The sequence below is a fragment of the Dromiciops gliroides genome, chromosome 2 (genome assembly GCF_019393635.1).
Source record: "Dromiciops gliroides isolate mDroGli1 chromosome 2, mDroGli1.pri, whole genome shotgun sequence".
Lineage (NCBI taxonomy): Eukaryota > Metazoa > Chordata > Mammalia > Microbiotheria > Microbiotheriidae > Dromiciops > Dromiciops gliroides.
In genome coordinates, this window is record NC_057862.1 from 387,446,705 (window position 1) to 387,464,672 (window position 17,968).

At 44.7% G+C, this 17,968-nt stretch overlaps 1 protein-coding gene and 1 long non-coding RNA gene across 3 annotated transcripts in view; one reads left to right on the forward strand and one right to left on the reverse strand.

Moving 5' to 3' along the window:
• Positions 1-10,423, reverse strand: part of NTNG2 (netrin G2) — a 109,544-nt gene extending 99,121 nt beyond the window's left edge. The window contains exons 1-2 of one of the 2 annotated variants that reach the window (XM_043984935.1): positions 9,226-10,423; positions 3,936-5,033 (exon numbers count right to left, since the gene is read on the reverse strand). In XM_043984935.1, coding sequence (XP_043840870.1) covers positions 3,936-4,235 — 300 coding nt within the window. In that variant the 5' untranslated portion in view covers positions 4,236-5,033; positions 9,226-10,423. The remainder of the gene's footprint in view (positions 1-3,935; positions 5,034-9,225) is intronic. The other variant, XM_043984937.1, reaches the window with a different exon arrangement.
• Positions 6,897-16,418, forward strand: LOC122741451. The gene is made up of 3 exons (XR_006354841.1): positions 6,897-7,710; positions 8,594-8,693; positions 15,661-16,418. It is a non-coding gene; the product is annotated as an uncharacterized LOC122741451 (long non-coding RNA).
• Positions 16,419-17,968: the final 1,550 nt, after the last annotated feature.

Below are 17,968 nucleotides of genomic sequence, written 5' to 3' on the forward strand. Positions count from 1 at the left end.
GAATAGGAACTCCTGGTGCTGTGTGTTTCCCCCAAGCTGAGAAGGTGGCATGCTACCACTTCTGAAGCCCTGCAGCGCTCATTCAAATTTCACCCTTGCCCAAGCATCCTTGGTTGAGAGCTCTTCCCTATTAATTCTCATTGTGCATTTAGAACCATCCAGGTTTTTATTTATTCATTTATCTTGTCTATCTTCCCCCTCCCCTTCCTCGCCAGAGTGAAATTTACAATTCATTTCTCAGGTGGCCTTGCTAGAAGGGCGTTGATGTGAACAATAAGAAGGAGGGAGGCAGTGGAGAGGGAGAATTCTCACCCCATACCCCTGAAAAAGGCAATGCCTTCTTTGTTCTCTGCACACCCTAGTCTGCCTCCCTGTAGTGGCCTTTGGGACTCTAGAGTTTTGGACATGTAGCTAGATTTGTAGAAACATAATGGTCAGAGTGTGGATGGTCTCTTGCTTCATGAGTTTTTCATAGCATGGAGACTGGTTGGCTTTGGATCGAGGGAAGATGGGGCTGTCATGTTTTCAGAATTGCTGGCGACTGGACAGAGGGTGTAGTTGCATGGGACCCATTGTTGTTAGGGAGCAGCCCTCACACTTATGTCAATCACATTTAGGGAGAGTTAGTTGGCAAAACTGACCCTGAATAGACATGCTCTGCTGTTTATTTCCAGCCTTATTTAAGTAAGATGGTATTGTGCAGTGTATAGAGCTGGATGTGAAGGAAGAAAGGACCTGGGTCCAACCCACCTCAGACACTTACCAGGTGTGTAACCCTGGGAAAAGCATTGACCTACCATCTCTGGGTTTCAGTTTCCTCATCTTTAAAATGGGGAGAATGTTATCTATATTCCATTTTGCTGCTGTTGTGAGGTTCAAATGAGCTAATGTATAGAAAGTGCCTTGCAGATCTTAAAGTGCATGCAAACAGCAGGCAGGGCAGAGAATGTTTGAAGCTGTAGTAGAAACATCATTGGATTTGAAGTCAGCAGACATGGTTTGAAGAGTCCCTTCACTCCTGGGAAAGCCAAGTCCTCAAAGGGTGGTCACCACCACCTCAAAGCCACTCTCCCCACCAAGCCAGACAGTCTCATGCTCATAGGCTGCACATTTGTAATAAAGGGCAAGGTCAGGATGGGAGTCCCTGATAAAATATTGAAGGCAGCCCAACAGGTAGAGAGATGCTAAGATGCTGCCTGCAACAGAGACCTTAGAAATGCTTTGTTTCAGTACCCTTCCAGTTTATTCTGTCCTCACTGAGGATGAGGGTGGGGTCTGGAGAAGAGGGAAGGGGATACTAATAAGGATGTGTTGGGGGGTGGGTGGGGTGGAGACAGTCCAGGACCAAGTTTAGCCTATCAGTCAGTGACTGGTTAATGCCTGGTTCACGATCTGTCAGTCTCAGGACAAGGGCTCCATCAAGGGGAGGGAAGTGGGCATGGGGTCAGGGGAGAAGGAGCTTATTATTCTGAACTGGATATAGATTCTGGAGGGCTTCTGATCTGGCTTTTATGGTTGTCTCTGACCCCTGAAGCTCTTTAAACAAAAGTGAGTCTTTTGAATTATGAATCAGCCATTTCCCCTCCCCCATCAAAACAAGCCTTGCGGTATGCCAAATAAAAGGCAATGATTAATATTTAAAAGGAAAAAAAATACATTCGAGGTTTTAAATACAAGAGCTAGTGGCTGTCTTTCATTTTGGAGGGTGAAGAGCAGGTCTCTCATATGCTAAGAAGAGGGAAGCCACCTTCCAGGTACTCTCATTCTGGACTTTCTGACCCCTTCCCCTGCCCTGAAAAAAGCCTGGATGCCAAGGTCTTCATTAATGTTGCCCCCCCCCAAAGCACTGCCCTCTCTCCCTACTCCTGAGTGCTGGGGTGACCTTCACAGTCACCTCCAGGCATGGGGAGGGCTTCCCCGATCCATGTGCCTTCTTGGCTGGATCTCTATGTGGCAGAAACAGAAGCAGCCACTTGTGCCCATACATGTATGTGTGTGGATCAGCAATAATATCTCAATTTCAACCAAGAAACAGAAAGGCCTTTGCAAGGTCACAAAGGATTTGCATCACAACTTAGGGAAGAAACTCAAGTATGCCTGGATCTACTGGCTGATTTCTTAGAGAAGCAGATATGGAGGAAAAAGCATTTTATCAGGAGTCAAAAATACCTGGATTTTTATTCCTGTGTCCACCACTTACTAATCACATGATTGTCTAGTCTCTCTAAGACTTCATTTTTTCACTTCTGGATGGACATAATCATCCTTTCCCTCTCTTAACTTCCTGGATTGTGAGGGCCAATGAGAGAATTTATGTGAAAATGCTGGATATATTATAGAACAGGGCTTCTTAAACTTTTTCCACTTACGACCCCTTTTTGCCCAAGAAATTTTTACATGACCCCAGGATGTATAGGTATATAATATAGGTATATGCAACCTTTTACTGTTGCCAAGTTTTTTGTGACCCACAGTTTAAGAAGCTTTGTTATAGAATCCCCTACAAATATAACATTAGTATTATTATTCATAAGTTTCTTTTTTTGTTTGTTTGTTTGTTTGTTTTTTGGCGGGGCAATGGGGTTAAGTGACTTGCCCAGGGTCACACAGCTAGTAAGTGTCAAGTGTCTGAGGCCGGATTTGAACTCAGGTACTCCTGAATTCAAGGCCGATGCTTTATCCACTGCGCCACCTAGCTGCCCCTATTCATAAGTTTCTAAGGCTATTCTTCACTAGCAAAAGGCAGTTTGGAAAACTGGGATAGATCTTGGGATAGTTTGGGATAGAATCCCAAGGACCTGAGTTCAAATTCTCTGTAATCTCTGACAAATTATAGCTGTATGACCCTGAGCAAGTAACTTAACGTCTTGGTTGGGCAACTCTCTAAGACTACAACTGGAAGTTCAATTGCAACAATAGTAGGATCATTAGAATTGGAAAGAACGAACCTTAAAGCCATTAAGTTCAATTCTCTGATTTTGCAGATAAGGAAACTGAGGCACAGAATGGTTTAATGACTTGCTCAGGATAAGATAGCTAGGAAGTGACTGAGTCAGGGTATGAATAAACCCAGGTCTTTGTGACTCTGTATCCAGCTGCCTTATCTATGATGTCCAGTTTCCTACTAACAAAATCATGGATTTGAAAAAAACCACTTCTCATTAATATCTAATAAAAAACAGCACCACTGTTCCCATTTGTTCTGATCATTGTATGGTACTGTGAACCAAGAACTAGATTTGGAGTCTACACACATGGGTTTCAAGTATGTATGGTTCCAGTAGTACCTGTATGCCCTTGAAGAAATAACATAGCCTTTCTGGGCCTCATTTTCTTTGACTGTAAAATGAAAGAGGTTGAACTAGTTAAGCTGCCAGTTCCCTTTCAGCTCTATGATTCCAAAAGGGAATGACTAAGTTCATTGGTTGGCAGGGTCATTTGGACCCACCCAAGTTGCCTGCAGAGAACCACTTCTCTAGGCCACTGGGGAAGTATATCTAGGAGGGAGGACTGGACAATTCCCTAAGCCTTGTAAATAGACTTTTGCCTGCTCACTCTTAGGCCAGAGGAGCAAACTAATGTCATCAAGTTTAGTAAAACTGAAAAAGCAGTGCCAGCAATGGGAGGGGTGAGAAGGCAAGAAGAAGGGCAAGGGGTAGTGATGATTTCAACTGGGGATTAAGGTGTGAGAGTGCCCATTGGATCAAGATCTAATTTTTACTTAGCTACCTTACCCTGTGTCCTATGGTCTGGTGAGTAACCTGCACTTTTGCACACGTTCAGGGTTGAGGGTGAGGAAGGGCAGAGGAAGGAGAGGACGACAGTGAACTGAGAACTTGGAAACTCCCCTACTAGGATCACCTGCCTTCGAGGTTTGTCCCACCCCTAGGCATTTATTTCAAATGGACCAACAGGGAAGAAAGACATCTACTTACATGAGTGCAGAATCTCTCTGGGGGATCTCCGCAGGTGATCCCAGCCGGTTCCACCTTCACGGTGACATAGTCCTTCATGCTCATGGCCTTGGGCTGGCAGGCATAGAACTCCCAAGATGGGCCCTCATCCGTAGTCACCCAGGACTTGCAAATGTCATAGTCCCCCATGGCCAATGGGAGGCAGTGTAACAGAAGGGACACCAAGAGCAGCATGACAGCAGGTGGAGGGGGTGGACTCCGGGGCCGAAGAGGCCCTGGAAAGGCAGCGTCTGGGTTAGGAGTAAATGATGGGCTCAACATGGAGATGCCACATCTACCAAACAGGAGTGGCCAGGGACATTCCAGAGATCCAAGGATCACTGGTTTGTAGGCAAGAAGGAACCTCTTTGTCCAGAAGGCAAGTCTGGACAGCTGATGTGAAAAATGCAGAACCAGTGCTTCTCACACCATTGATGGGCAGGTCAAAAAGTCGTCCATAACTTCACAGCCCCCTATTCTTGGCATAACAAGGTGGGTGTCTTCTCCTAGAGATGAAACTGATGAAATTGGGCACACTCTCAAATGGTGACAGGGTTTTGAAATGAGATAGGGAGAAAATCCACAGGGATCTTGCATGAGGCTGGATCAGATTGCTTTAAATTTTTGTCCTTCCAATCAATGAAGGGTTTAAAGAGTCCTTAAAGTGTGGTGTGCTGGAAAGAACTTAAAATGAACCCCCCCAAGCCTGAATTAGAAAAAAATAAAACAAAATCAGGTAGTGTACATGTTAGCTGGAAACATATTCCTCTTTGGGACTGAATGTAATGTTTGGAACCAAAAAAATAGAAAGACTTTCATATGGGGTTAAAGTGACAGCTATCTTGTGATTCATCTGAAAAAAATAAAAAGCCACTGAGGTGTTGATCAGGGGATGGGTTGTTTTGCTCTACTTGAAGAGGGGATAGGCACTAATAGGAGACCAGCTGACCTTGGCTTCTAGCCACAGGCAACTTATTATGAAGTTTCTGAAGCTTCAGCTACCAATCCATCCAGGTATCTGGGGTCTGGCTTGTCTTTCATTGTAAGAAGGGAGGAGAGAGTGCTCATTAGCAACAACACCTGCAACAAATTAAAAAGAGAGAGAGAGAGAGAGAGAGAGAGAGAGAGAGAGAGAGAGAGAGAGAGAGAGAGAGAGAGATAAAGATTTACAAGAACAAAAGCTCTCCAACTAAATGTGCAAAAAATTAGTGTGCTATCTATCAAGGTCTCCTGAGAAATGTGGGTTATTTTTATTAATATTGGAATTGTGCATCTGGAAAAAGCACATCATTAAAAAAGGTGATGGGTTTTCTTATCATTGGTAGTGGTGGGGATTAGCTCAGCAATAGCTCCCCCCATCCTGGGTGTGTGTGTGTGAAAATCTTCAGACTTTCCAAAAGATCCCCAGAAGCCAAGATTTAATAGTTGCTTTACTAGCAAGTCAAAATGCCAGAGCATTAAAAGTCAGAGACTAGACTATGAATGTAGGTAGAGACAAATAGATAGTAATAGAAACATAGGCCAATAAATAAGAATACTGGGCAGGAAAACATAGTCTAAGAGCCATAAACAAAATTTATTTGGAATATAAAAATTTATATATTTTTTTAAATTTACGAAATAGCAATATTGAAGGCTTTCAGAAGAACAATGCCATCTCCTCCTAGTGAGTATTCTGTTTAGAACCAAGAACAGTGCAATTACTCTCATTGTTTGTATTTGGGTCACCATGGTTGCTATTATCATTTTTATCAATAATAATTATTATAAAACTATATAAATGATCATTTAAATCATATAATTAATATGATTGTACTCATACATATTTTAAATACTATAACCGTAGTACTAATGGACACTTGCCATATTAACCAGCCGTCTGTAATGTACTTAGCCAAGAGAGCAAGTCTCTTTATGATGAATTAACACCAGATTCATGAGTTATTACTTATTGTTTCTTATTTTGTTAAATATGACACCAGAACTATCCCAAAAGTGATGGTGAACCATAATTGTGATCCCCAATCTACATTTCCAAGAATGGAAATGGGAAGGGCAATTTTCTAACATGAAACCTGAGGAGTTCATAAATTTCCATGAATCCCTCTTACACACACACACACACACACACACACACACACACACACACACACACACACCCTCTGCCAAAGATGACATAGTGGATGAGCTGTTTTTTACTCAGTCCAGATTGAGTACTCGGCTTATCAGGTCTTGGGTGAAGCCCTAAATTATAGTTCCATTGATCCCTGTTCAGGGGCATTCATACATCTGTATTAACCTCTCCCCCTTCCCCTTCTCTCAGGATGAAGGGCTCCTGATGGAGATGAATGAGAACCTAAAACATCCTCATCTTTCTGTGCTGTTTAGAGGGAAAGCCTCTGAACACACAGCTAGCTAGCCTGGCCTTGAATACGCTCCCTGATAGAAAACTCTCAGAAAGAATACCGTCTGTGTTCTATTTTTACAGCATGAGTAAATGTAGTAAAAATAAAATAGTGTGTGACAGGCAAAGGTTTGAATGCTGATATCAGAACTGTTGTTGTGTTCACCAAAAACAGCCCCTTCCTAATTAATTCATCAAATGGGTGACTTCCAACTGTTCAGTAACAGCAGACAGGTAGAGCTCAGAACTGAGTCCAGCCAGAAACAATTGTCTCTCTTGATCTCCCTGGGCTAGACATGGTGTTAACTTTAGGGATCCCTTTTCTTAACCTGCAGAACACAACCGCTTTCATCGGCATTACTGGCAGAAGGACTATGTCTAAGTGTGAGGCTGGCGGCGGGAGGGAAGGAGGGAGAGAAGGCAGGCAATCGGGCTGGCGAACTGTGTGGAGCTAAACTGAAATATCTATTAATTGCTCCTCAGTTCTGTTAGCTTAAATGCCACACATTCCCCGGAAAAAAAAGGGGGTGGGGGAAAGCGCCAACAACAACTGAATCTGCCTGGGAAACGTATTTACAACCAACCAACCAGTTAATCAAGTGAGGCATTTGCAGACATTGTGGTGGGAAATTATTTCAGCACTCTAACATTACGCTTGTTTTTGCCAAAACAACAATACCAAAAAAAGATCACCAGAGTTTTCTGAATAATAAAGCATAAATCAGGCGGTGGGAAACGAGAGGGAGAAATATTCATAATCAGAGGTTTCATCCTGGTGGATTGCTTTCTCCTTGGAAAATAAATCTCCACCTGCTATTATTAAGAAACTGCTGCTCTCGGAAACAAATAGAATCAATGTACTTTATTTTCGTTTAAGAGTCTTAGAGAAGCAAAGTTGGGGGGGGGTAAGGCGGCAACGGGGGAGGGGTACTGATAGACAGGGTATTAAACACACCGAATTGGATTTTACCAGGACAGTCGAACTGAGATTCCTATTGTATTGAATTATCGCCTCTTCTGTCTGGTTGGGATCTCAGACAGGCAACACTTAGAGTTGCAGACAGCTCCAGTGACAATGAGTAAACTTGGAGCAGCTACTCAGGTCCCAACGCACTGTTCCTAGAAGGGTCTTCTCCTTGGAAGGACAGGATCCGGTCCACTTGCAGTCCCCAACCGTTCTTCTCAGCGTGATTTCCCCCTCCCCGCCCCCGCCACACACACACCCGCACAGACACTTTTCCCGGTCTTGGGGAGACAGCTGTCGGGATGGCTTGAGAAAGCGGGCCGTCCTGGAAAGCTGTTCAGCGAGAGGAAAGAAGAAACGAAGACGGGAGCGCCAAGCTCAGAGGCCAGGTAGGTGACCTCCCAGCCGGCGGCGTCTGCTGTCTCTCCTCCACCTCCCTTCGCCTCATCAGGCATTCGTGGCTGGAGGTGGGCGGTTGCTTCTCCTCACTGGTGTCTTTTCACCGCACGCTCAAGCACTCGGTGCTGATCCTAGGCTGATGGTCGTGGAGGGAGGACATCCGAAAACAGGGGTAAAAGCCAGGGTGCTCCCCGCTTGGTTCAACTACTCACAAAGTTCTGGGTAGTTAAGAAATTTATTATTATTTTTTTAAGGTGAATTCTCTAGGGTACAGGGTTGAGAGGAGCACCTGTACAAAAAGTCCCTTTGGGGCTGTTTTGAAGGGATCTTTCTCCACATTTTGTGGGTGCCAGGAGTAGGTACAGGGAGCCGGTGGGTGGCAGCGGGCAACTGACTTCGGCAGGGCTGGAGTTAAGTAAGAACCACACTACAACTGATCATTGAATGCAAGTTTCCTGCATTAGAAAAAACGGGCTAATTCTGAGCAGTTCCGAGGCAAATTTTATTGAAAGTTGTGTGCAGGCGACGTTATTAATTAATAATAATGCACTTAATAAAACCCCTGGCACCGGCCAGCACTGAGAGTGCCCTACTCATTTGGCATCGCCTCCTTTAATTAGGAGACTCCACTCGAAGCCCCCTAGTAATTAGTTGCATCTTTTTTCCCCTTCCATTTCCCCAGCATAAAACCATTTTTTAAAAAGCAGCTGCACCAATATCTAAGCAAACAACTTCTGGGGAAGCCTCGGGAATGCAAGCAACTTGCAGCTAAAGCTTCGCTGCTCCCTCGCCTTCCCCACGACATCCCCGTTCTCCTTCACACACTGTCCCTGATCGGTACACACCCACCCACCTACCCATCCCTGTTTCTAGGAGTCAGAGTCCGACCCAGGACAGAAGTTTCCCAGTCATGTCTGGAAAGAAGGCGCTCTTTGCAACTTGACAGTCATCAGTCTGCAGTCTGGATGGAGAGGTAGAAGGAGGGGGTGAGGGGAGAGTACTGTTTCTGCCCCTCCCAAGTGGCAGTTAAATTGGAGGGGAGGAATCGGAAGCAAGTGAAGGGTTAATTATTTTTGCATGCAAACACAGACTGATATATGCAAGACATTCTTCCCTAACACTCTCAAACAAACAAAACAAACACGAACCCCCCAAACCCGAATAGGGCAAACCAACGATCCCAATCCCTTCCAAGCCAGCTAAAAAGAAAACCTTCTCCTTTAAGATTTTGCTACAAACACATACACACACCCCTCTAAGGGGGTGACTCCAGTTCTCTCCTAGTAGAAGACGCTGCTAAATAACTTTTACATCTGATAATTCACCGGGTTGCTTTAAGCGTCGCGCGATCAGGGGGAAAGCCTGCATGGTCACCGGAGCCCTTTTAAAATGAAACCAGCCTTGCGAAGCTGCAGCAGCTCTCCCCCCCCCCCCCCCCCCCCCCGCCCTCCAGCCTTGCTCTCTCTCCCTCTCTCTCTCCCTCTCTCTCTTCCTCTCCGCCTTACCCGGGCTTGTAGCCTCTCTAACAGGCGCAGTGAGGGACGGACAGATTCCACCGAGGAGCGCAGGTCAGTCAGTCAGCCAAAGCACCATCACCCCCTCTGGGCTCTGCCTCTCTTCTGACTGGTGACTGGGTGGGTGAGGGGGATGTAGGGGTGAGAGCTGGTCCTTTCTCCTCCCTCCTCCTCCTCCTCCTCCTCCTCCTCCTGCTGCTGCTGCTGCTGCTGTTGCTGCCGCTGCTGCTGCTAGTTTGAGGTTGGAGAGCAATCAGGACGCATGTGGAGCTGCCTGCAGCCGTCCCAGAGACACTGGAAGAGGGGAGGGGGGCAGGCAAGCCTGCCCGCGCCTCCCACTCGGGTGGAGTCGGAGGTCGGTCACAAACAAGTTAAACTTTTGTTTCCTCCTCTCTCCTGAAAAGAAGCAGGAAAGAACCCACAGTGGTTGGGATGTGGTCCTTCCTGGGCTGTGGTGGGTTTCACCTCTTCTCATCTAGGACGGTCAGCATCCCCCTAGCTGAGCTCCAGGACAGATGGCTGGGAGCTTTAGGAAATCTCCCTCTCCCTCTCCCCCTCCACTCCTCTCCAAGTTAATACTGAGGCTAAATCCTTTTGCCATCACTTTCAATCACAATCGGAGCTTTTATCTCACTGTCTGATCCAGGCTGCGTAACTTCCTCTGTGTGGCTTTAACACACCATCCCACCACGGAGCAATGGTCTTCTTAAAGCTGCAGGAAAGAAATTCAGCCAGACTCAGGGGAAGAGCCGCAGCAGAGGAGGGAATGCTGAGAGCAGGGTGGTCCAAGGCCAGCGAGGTGCCCTGGTCCCTGCAGTCGTCTTGTGATGAAGCAAGGCTGCTCTGAGGGCTAGTTGGTTAAACATCTCCTTTCTTGGGCCTGGGGGCAAGCTCACCACTATAAATAGGGTGCATCCCTAGCCCAGTTTAGTCATGAATGTTTGGGGGGTAAGCCACTGTTCCTCCTGGAGTTTTCTTGCAGCTTTCTTTTCCTCGGGGTAGCAGAAGGGTCTCCACTGGGCTGGCAAAGGGCCCGTGGGAGTGGGAGCTGCCCCCATCTAAACCCAGACAGGGTGCCAGGAAGAGCCTTGATCTCTGGAGTCAGCTCCGAGGACTCCCCTCTAACATCCAAGAAGGCTTCTTTCTCTTCTTCAGTGCTACACATAAGGACCAGAGCAGTGGAGAAAGGGGTGGGTGGGTGGATTTGGGAAGATGGGGGGGGGAGAGAACTGAGCAAATAACCAGAGACTGAATATCAGCTGACACATCAACGCCTCCACCCTGATGGGATCTGTTTTTGATTAAGCCAAGCCAGATTTTTCCACGGGAGGAGTAGGGGGATTGGCATGTAGCTACAAAAAGGTGTCATCGCACCTACCCTCCCTGGCAGAGAGCTGTGGTCGACACGGAGAACTCCTCCAGGGACTGGGGGAGAAACCAAGGGGGACCCTCTAAGAGTCTATGAGTTAAGGCAAATCACAGTTCTTCAACCCCTAAGAGATTCTCTGATGTACAGTTTTTCTGTGGGTTGAAAAGGAGATTCCTCTGTCCTCTAGAGAGGACTTCTAGGAGGCTGTCTGGGTATTCATAGTTCCTTTCCTCTACTGGATGGGTCTAGGTCTGAATATCTCAAGGGAAGTCATCATTGTTATTCAGATTCATAAAGAAGGAAGATACTGGGATGCAGAGACAATAAGACTATAAGTTAGTCCAAGGTCATGTAGGATGCAGGGAGTAGGCACTAAGAATTGCAAGCCCTATCCCCTACTGCTTCTCCACTTTAACCCTTTCCTATTACCAATCACAAAGTTGCCCTTGTTTCTTCATCCTTGAAAAATGAGATCACCCCCCCCCAGTTCTATTTCAAGGCCTATCGTGAAATATCATCTCCACACTGTAGAATTATGAGGCCACACTTGTTGCACAAGGAGGAGCATTGCCCAGGAGTCAAGGTTCCTGAATTCTTAAGCCCCTGCTTTGTCACTGATTTGCTGGTTAACCCTGGAAACATCACCTTTGGGGATTTAGATTTAGATTTTTGCATATCCCTTAGTCACCCAATATAGTGCCTCCCCATCTTCTTAAATGGAGGCAACTTTCAAGGTGAAAATATTATCATGAAATTTGCCTACAAGGATCAAAAATGGGGGGCATAGTTCAGGACACCTCCCAAAGGAAATGATGGACTGAGGTCCCCTCAGCCTCTTTTTTTCTTCTCAGGCAGAATCATTAATCCCCAGGAAAAACCCTGCTCTTCCATCATCATGGCCTGCCTGGTTGTCAGGAACAGCAAACAAGAACTGGAAGAGTTTGCATTTTATTTCCATTTCATCTAAACACAGGAGCAAAAGGATCAGAGCTGATCTCTTATCGACAACAGGTCAAAATGCAACACTGTGACAATACCCGAAAATACCCTTTTCTCCCAACTGTTGTCAATTGGCCTCAAAATGGCTTCTGGATGAGTAATTTGTCTTCTCCTTTCCTCAGCCAAATACCCCGGAAGGCCTTGTTGTTGTCTTTCTACACGGTCTCTAAAGCCCTTCCTATCATTCTGTCTTCCAAGGTTCCTTCTAGCTTTAGTATTGTTATTATAAACTGATAAGACAGCACAACAGCCTTTAGAAAACTATCAGAATTTTCATAAGACTCATTGAATCTTAGCATTGAGAGGGATCTTAGATGCAGGAATTCTCTCCAATATCCTCGACAGATAATCATATAGTTTCTCCTTGTACACCCCCAGTGATAGAAAACTTGATATTTCTTAGGGGTAGCCTGTTCCATCGTTGAACAGCTCTAATTGTCAGAAATCTCTTCCTTAGCCTGTATCAGCCTGTCTACTGCTTAGTCCTTGTCCTACCTTCTGGAGAAACACAAAATAAACACTGAATCCTATTTTTCAAAAGGCTCCAACAAATACCACACTCGTTCTGTGATTTTTTATCAATGGGAGCACTCCCTCTAATGATGGAGATCAAAAGTTATGCTTATCTACCTATCCTGTTTGACTCTTCTCCTTGTTCTCCCATAAATTCCCCACTGGGTGTTCATTCAAGTGCTGGAGGCCTTCCTCACGTTTTCTTGACATTGCATGGAGAGCAGTGGAATATACTAACAGTCCAGTGGGTACCCCCTTGTTCTTTCAATATGAAGAACCCATCTTTTGTCCAGTTATACATTTCTCACATGATATTTTATACCACTTCTCCAAAATTTCACATGACAGACCTTCAGATTTCTAAAGACTGAGATTATCCTCCCCTTGAGAAGAGAATTCTTCATAGGGCCTGGTTACCAGATCTCCCCCTCCCCCCTTCATTATAGTTATTGCACCTTGTGCCCAACAGGGTCTCTAATCTATAATGGAAAAACAAATCAGAGTCCTGGTCTTTTTGGTACTCAGTATGTCTGTTTTGAAGGTACATTAACCTGTTCATTCAATTAAAGGGCCTTGCCTCTGCTTTGAAATGAAGTCAAATGATAGCAGCCCCGGGGGCCAGAAAGTGTTAACATACCTCCCCAAATCTCTGCTGTTTTGCTGCTAACCAGCAGAATCAATCTCTCAATTAGTATGATCTTGTATTCTTTGCACAATTTGATTCAAATGGAAGACATGGAATTCACATTCTTTTTTTGTTGAGGCAATTGGGGTTAAGTGACTTGCCCAGGGTCACATAGCTAGTAAGTGTTAAGTGTCTGAGGCCAGATTTGAACTCAGGTCCTCCCGAATCCGAGGCTGGTGCTCTATCCATTTCGACATCTAGCTGCCCCTGGAATTCACATTCAAAAAGCACTTGCCAGTTTAAGGTGCAAAATGAGTGAACGGTCTAGGAACATCATAACTTTGGAATTATCTAGTCCAACACCCCCCCCCCCTGCAATTACCCTCCGGAGTTAATGGGAATAACTGCTATTAATCAAAGAAGCCAGAAAGAGCTTTAGAACATGTAGAAAGTTAGAGCCAGAAAGACCTAACAAATATTATCGATTCCACTCCCATTCCCTCCACAAGTCACTAACTGGGGCCCACAGCACACAGATAAGAATGAGCAGGCTTAGGATTTGAACCCAATTTTCTAATTCTAAATCTAATGTTCTTTCCACTGTATTAGAGCTGCTTCCTCAGGTCCCTACCTTCTGGGGGAATATGAGCAAATACTGATGAAAATATAAAAAGGCCTATGTGTCTTGTACCCAGGCAGTACTTACCAAGTGTTTGTTGACTTGAATTATAATTGTCTTCCTCATTTTAAATCTATAGTCCCTATCTCATTGACCTTAAGCAATTGAGATTCTGAGGCTTATTTATGGCAACAGTCTTTACTCTTACTAGGTCCTTTCCATGAATTTCAAAGCATAGATGGGTCATTATACTAATTTCCAAGGTGTGGGGGACTGAGAGAAAAATTGTCCAAAGCACCAAGAGCTTAGGAGACCTTCCCAAGGTCACAGAGCAAGTCAGTGGCAGAGTGGATAAGCACAATCTTAGACTCCTCCCCACTGGTCCACTGCTCTAATCTCTAGACCATACTTCCATTAATTATTATTACTGTATTAATCATACATGTGATTAATTCAGTAATGGTGATACATAATTGATTGCATTTTATATGGTGCCTTTCATCCACAGATCTCCAAAGATGTGCATTGCCTACAACAAGAGAGACATAAAACAGGATGTGTTGTTTTCTCTCCTGAATTTTATTGGATAAACTTTCTCTGGGTGGAGGCAGGGGGCTAATAGTCCTTGTGTGAACCAGACACTGACAGTTGTCACATGTTCTGCCAAAGCAATGCTCTCCTGGCCTGTGGTGCTCCTGTCGTGCCTATCCGAGACCCTTCCTACCAAAAGAGGCATCCTGTCTTGCCAGGAGGAGGGAAGACTGTTGGGAGCTTTTACACATGAGATGAGGCTGAGGCACACCAAGTCTCATTCCCTGGCAGTGTAATTCTGTCTGAATCCTGCTGACAAATCCAGGTTCTGCTTAGTCTTTGATGAGAGACATACTAGGAATCAGGAGAACTGGATTGTGATCCTAACATTGCCACTAATGGGTGACCTTGGGCAAGTAGATTTATAGTTAGATGAGACATTTGGTCATAGTCTCTTAGATGCAGAGCTGGAAGGGATCTTAGAGGCCATTTAGCCCAACCTCCTCATTTTACAAATGAGGAAACTGAGGCCCAGGGAAGTAAAGTGATTTGACTAAGGTCACAGGTACTAGTAGCAGAGCTGGAAATCGAATCCAAGTCATTTGATCTTGAATCTAGTGCTTTTTCCACCACTACTCAGTGTCTCTCAAGTGCCTTGGTTGTAAAATGAATCAATTGGGCTCAGTGATGTCTAAGTCCTCTTCCAGTTCTGCTCTTTAATGTTCTAATGTTAGGTTCAGCCCTGACATGATGTATTCTAAGATCCCTTCCAGTTTTGATGTTTTCTGTTCTTAAGATCCTTTCTGGCCCTCACTTTCTCTATTCTAAGCCTCCTTTCAGCCTCTATGATTAAATTCTTCCCATGAACTCCAGGAGGTAATTAGAGTTGTAGTCCCTCTTTGTGGGTGGAAGAAATGGAAGTACAGAAATTTGCAACTTTTTTTTTAGACACATACCAAGTTAGTAACTGGAGTGGGATTAAAAATAGACCCTTATAGGTTACCCACAGAAGGGATGGAGAGAAGGGCACAACCCCCCCCCACCCACGGAGCTACACTGCTTCTATTCAATTCAATTCAACAAGGATTTATTAATTGCCTACTATATGCCAAGCACTGAGCTAAGCATTGGGAATACAGAGGCAAAAAATGAAACAAGTCCTGACCTCAGGGGCCTTATATTCTTTTGGGGGATAACAGCATGTGCATAGAAAATTAAAAATAAAATATGCACAAAATAATTTCTCAGAGTAGGGCCCCACTCTAATATGAAGGAGTGTGTTAACAATAAAATGAGAGTTCTAGAGGGTACAGTGAAAAAGTAGAGTAGAATGAATGAGACAGGTATATCCGGAGAGGAGGGCTAACATGGAAAGGGGCATAGTAGCTAGGGAAGGGAGGATCTGGGAAATAATTCTGAATGCAACCAACAGACACTAGATTGGCATGCTCTTCACAGTACCACTGCTAATGTAGATGTATTATTTCTGGGGTAGAAAAAGTTGAGAGGTGACAAATGTACTTTGATCCTGGACTCTGGTGTGGAGTATGGAAGGGCAGCAGGGCACAAAATGGATCTCTGATCCCTCCTGATGCTTAGAGCAGGGCTTAGTAGAGTTCTGGAGACTGGATGGTTATATGAGGATGAGTGCTTCCCTGGTTATTTTCCTCCCTTATCTCTTCCCAGCCTCTGTCCTTCCTTTAATTCCCCAGTTCCTCCCTCCCCCCTCCACCTGTTGAGAATTGTTTTGCTTTTCTGGATCTCTTTCAGGAGTGTTTCCTTCCAATCAGATAAGGAATGCAGAGTGATAGAAGAGGGAGAACTCCCAGCTGCCTGCTCTGGGGAGAGTGTTCTATAGCTGCGCTGGAGGGGACAGCTCCCGAGGAACAAGGAGCCCTCTGGGAAACCTGGGGAAAAGCTCCAAGAATGTTTTAGGAAGGGCCTATCTAACCCAAAGAGAACATCTCTCTCTAAGTGAACCCCAAAAGGGTAACATTCAATAAATAATTCCCTTAACCCCAACATAAAAAGAAGGTGACCTTTCTCCTTTTGGCAAATTCTGATTACATATGCGTATTGATTCCCCATGGAATGGAAGTTAGATTGGGATTCCTTGTGGGTCTGAAAGGACAAGGAGAACAATTGTTTCTTCTCCAAGAGAGATGGGCAAACATCACTGGTACTGCAAGCTTCATTACTGTATCCAATCTCAGCTCAGGCATCTCTTCAATATTCCTAAGCAGATCATCAATATTTTCCACAGAAAGGATCACAGACCCTTTAGACCCACAGAGCTGGAAGGGACCTCAAAGGTCATTTAGCCTAACATTTTACAGATGAGGGGTGATGTGGGGTTCAGGGAGGTGAGTGACTCATCCAAGGTCACATAGCTACCAAGTGTCAGAGGAAAGATTTGAACAGAGGTCCCCTCCCTCCAGTCAATGCTCTTTCATGTGCACCATGCTGTGCAGGTGAAGATGGGAATGGAAGGATTGGAATGAAGATGGGGGTAGAGAGGGAAGCTTGAAACTGGGAATAAAACATTATGAATGTCAAAATATGTGTGTGTCATTGTATATATGAGAGACTTGTGTATAATTGCATTCTAATAGCATTCTAAAGTCAGATATAAATGCTTTTTACATTATCCCTTGTTTGTGAGAGAATATCCTCCATTTCAGGATATTAGCAGGGATAATCAAAAGTTAATTGCACAGCCATTTCTTAATGGACTGTGATATTGGGTCAGGGGGATGGGAAGGGAAAAGATGAAGCATTGAGACACACTGAAAAGGTCTCCCTCCCCCCAATACAGTACACACTTACAGAACTTGAAAGAGACCTTATGTACCACCTAATCTGAGTGATATGCTGGAGTCAGCTTGAGAGTGGATTGTTAAATTTTCAGTGTGAGCATTTATACTCTGGCAATTTGTAACGAATGCTACAAATTAGGGCTTGATTGACTCTTTTGTTGATATCTAGACTTGAGAAAGTGACAGAGAAAAATGTTAATAATGCAAATTAAACTTCAAAGTATGTCCCTCCTTATTGGAGAGCTGGTTGTTAAATATTTACAAGGACACCCCTGAATACAACCCCCTTGACTTGCTTGGGGAAGAAACTAGCCTCAGAGATGTTAAGTGACATGTCTAAGGTCACCCAGTAAGTAAATGGCAGAGCAGAAACTGGAGGCCTCTTGATTCCCATTCCCATTCCCAACTTGCACTCCTTTGCACTGCTGCTTAAGTGCTGTTTCCACCTCTCCTGCCTTCCAGCACAGTCTAACAAGGAGCTTTCTGATTTGAATTTCCCCTCCTTCCCCATTTCCACTAATGAGCAATAAACCAGCCTAAAGGTAGGCATTCTTTCCAGGGAGTCCTCTTTTTTCCTCCATTGCCTAGTATTAAATTTCCTGTAATTAATGCCTGAGGAGTGGGGTGGATGTCACTGGGATTCATCTTGGCTGCTCTTTTGCCATCCACTAGCAAATGCAGCCCTTGCAGGGAAGTTATGGAACAATGTTAGTCCACCACATATTTATGCTGCCTCATTTGCAGGCTGATTTAGAAGCCTCTGTACCTGTCACGTTGGCCCCACTCAATGTTTCCTTTACAAGCTTTGCTCTGTTACATCTCTATATGGTTTTCTCATTCTGGATTCCCATTTTCTTCCCACAGCAGTTCATGTCTCCGTTGCCCTTTGGGGTCCCCAACATTTTGGTTCTTCGAAGATAATAGTGTTAACAAGGTTCACAGCACTTCTTGGTAGATAAAGGGTTTCCCTCACACCAATTCTGTAAGAAGAGAAGTACAAGTATTATTCTGATTCCTCATCTATAATATGGAGATAGACAGCAGGAGAGAGAGAGGGAGAGAGAGAGAGAGGGAGAGAGAATGTCCTGGGGGATGGAGGATTTGGGTTCAAGTGACACACAGGTGTGTGACCCTAGCCAATTTCTTTAACCTCTTTGTACTCCAGAAAATTCTAAGACTAAAAGACCATAATTACTACAAATAACAAAAACCATTATGCATATGCATTAGTAAATTTTCTAACTGGGAGTTCCTAGAAGCAA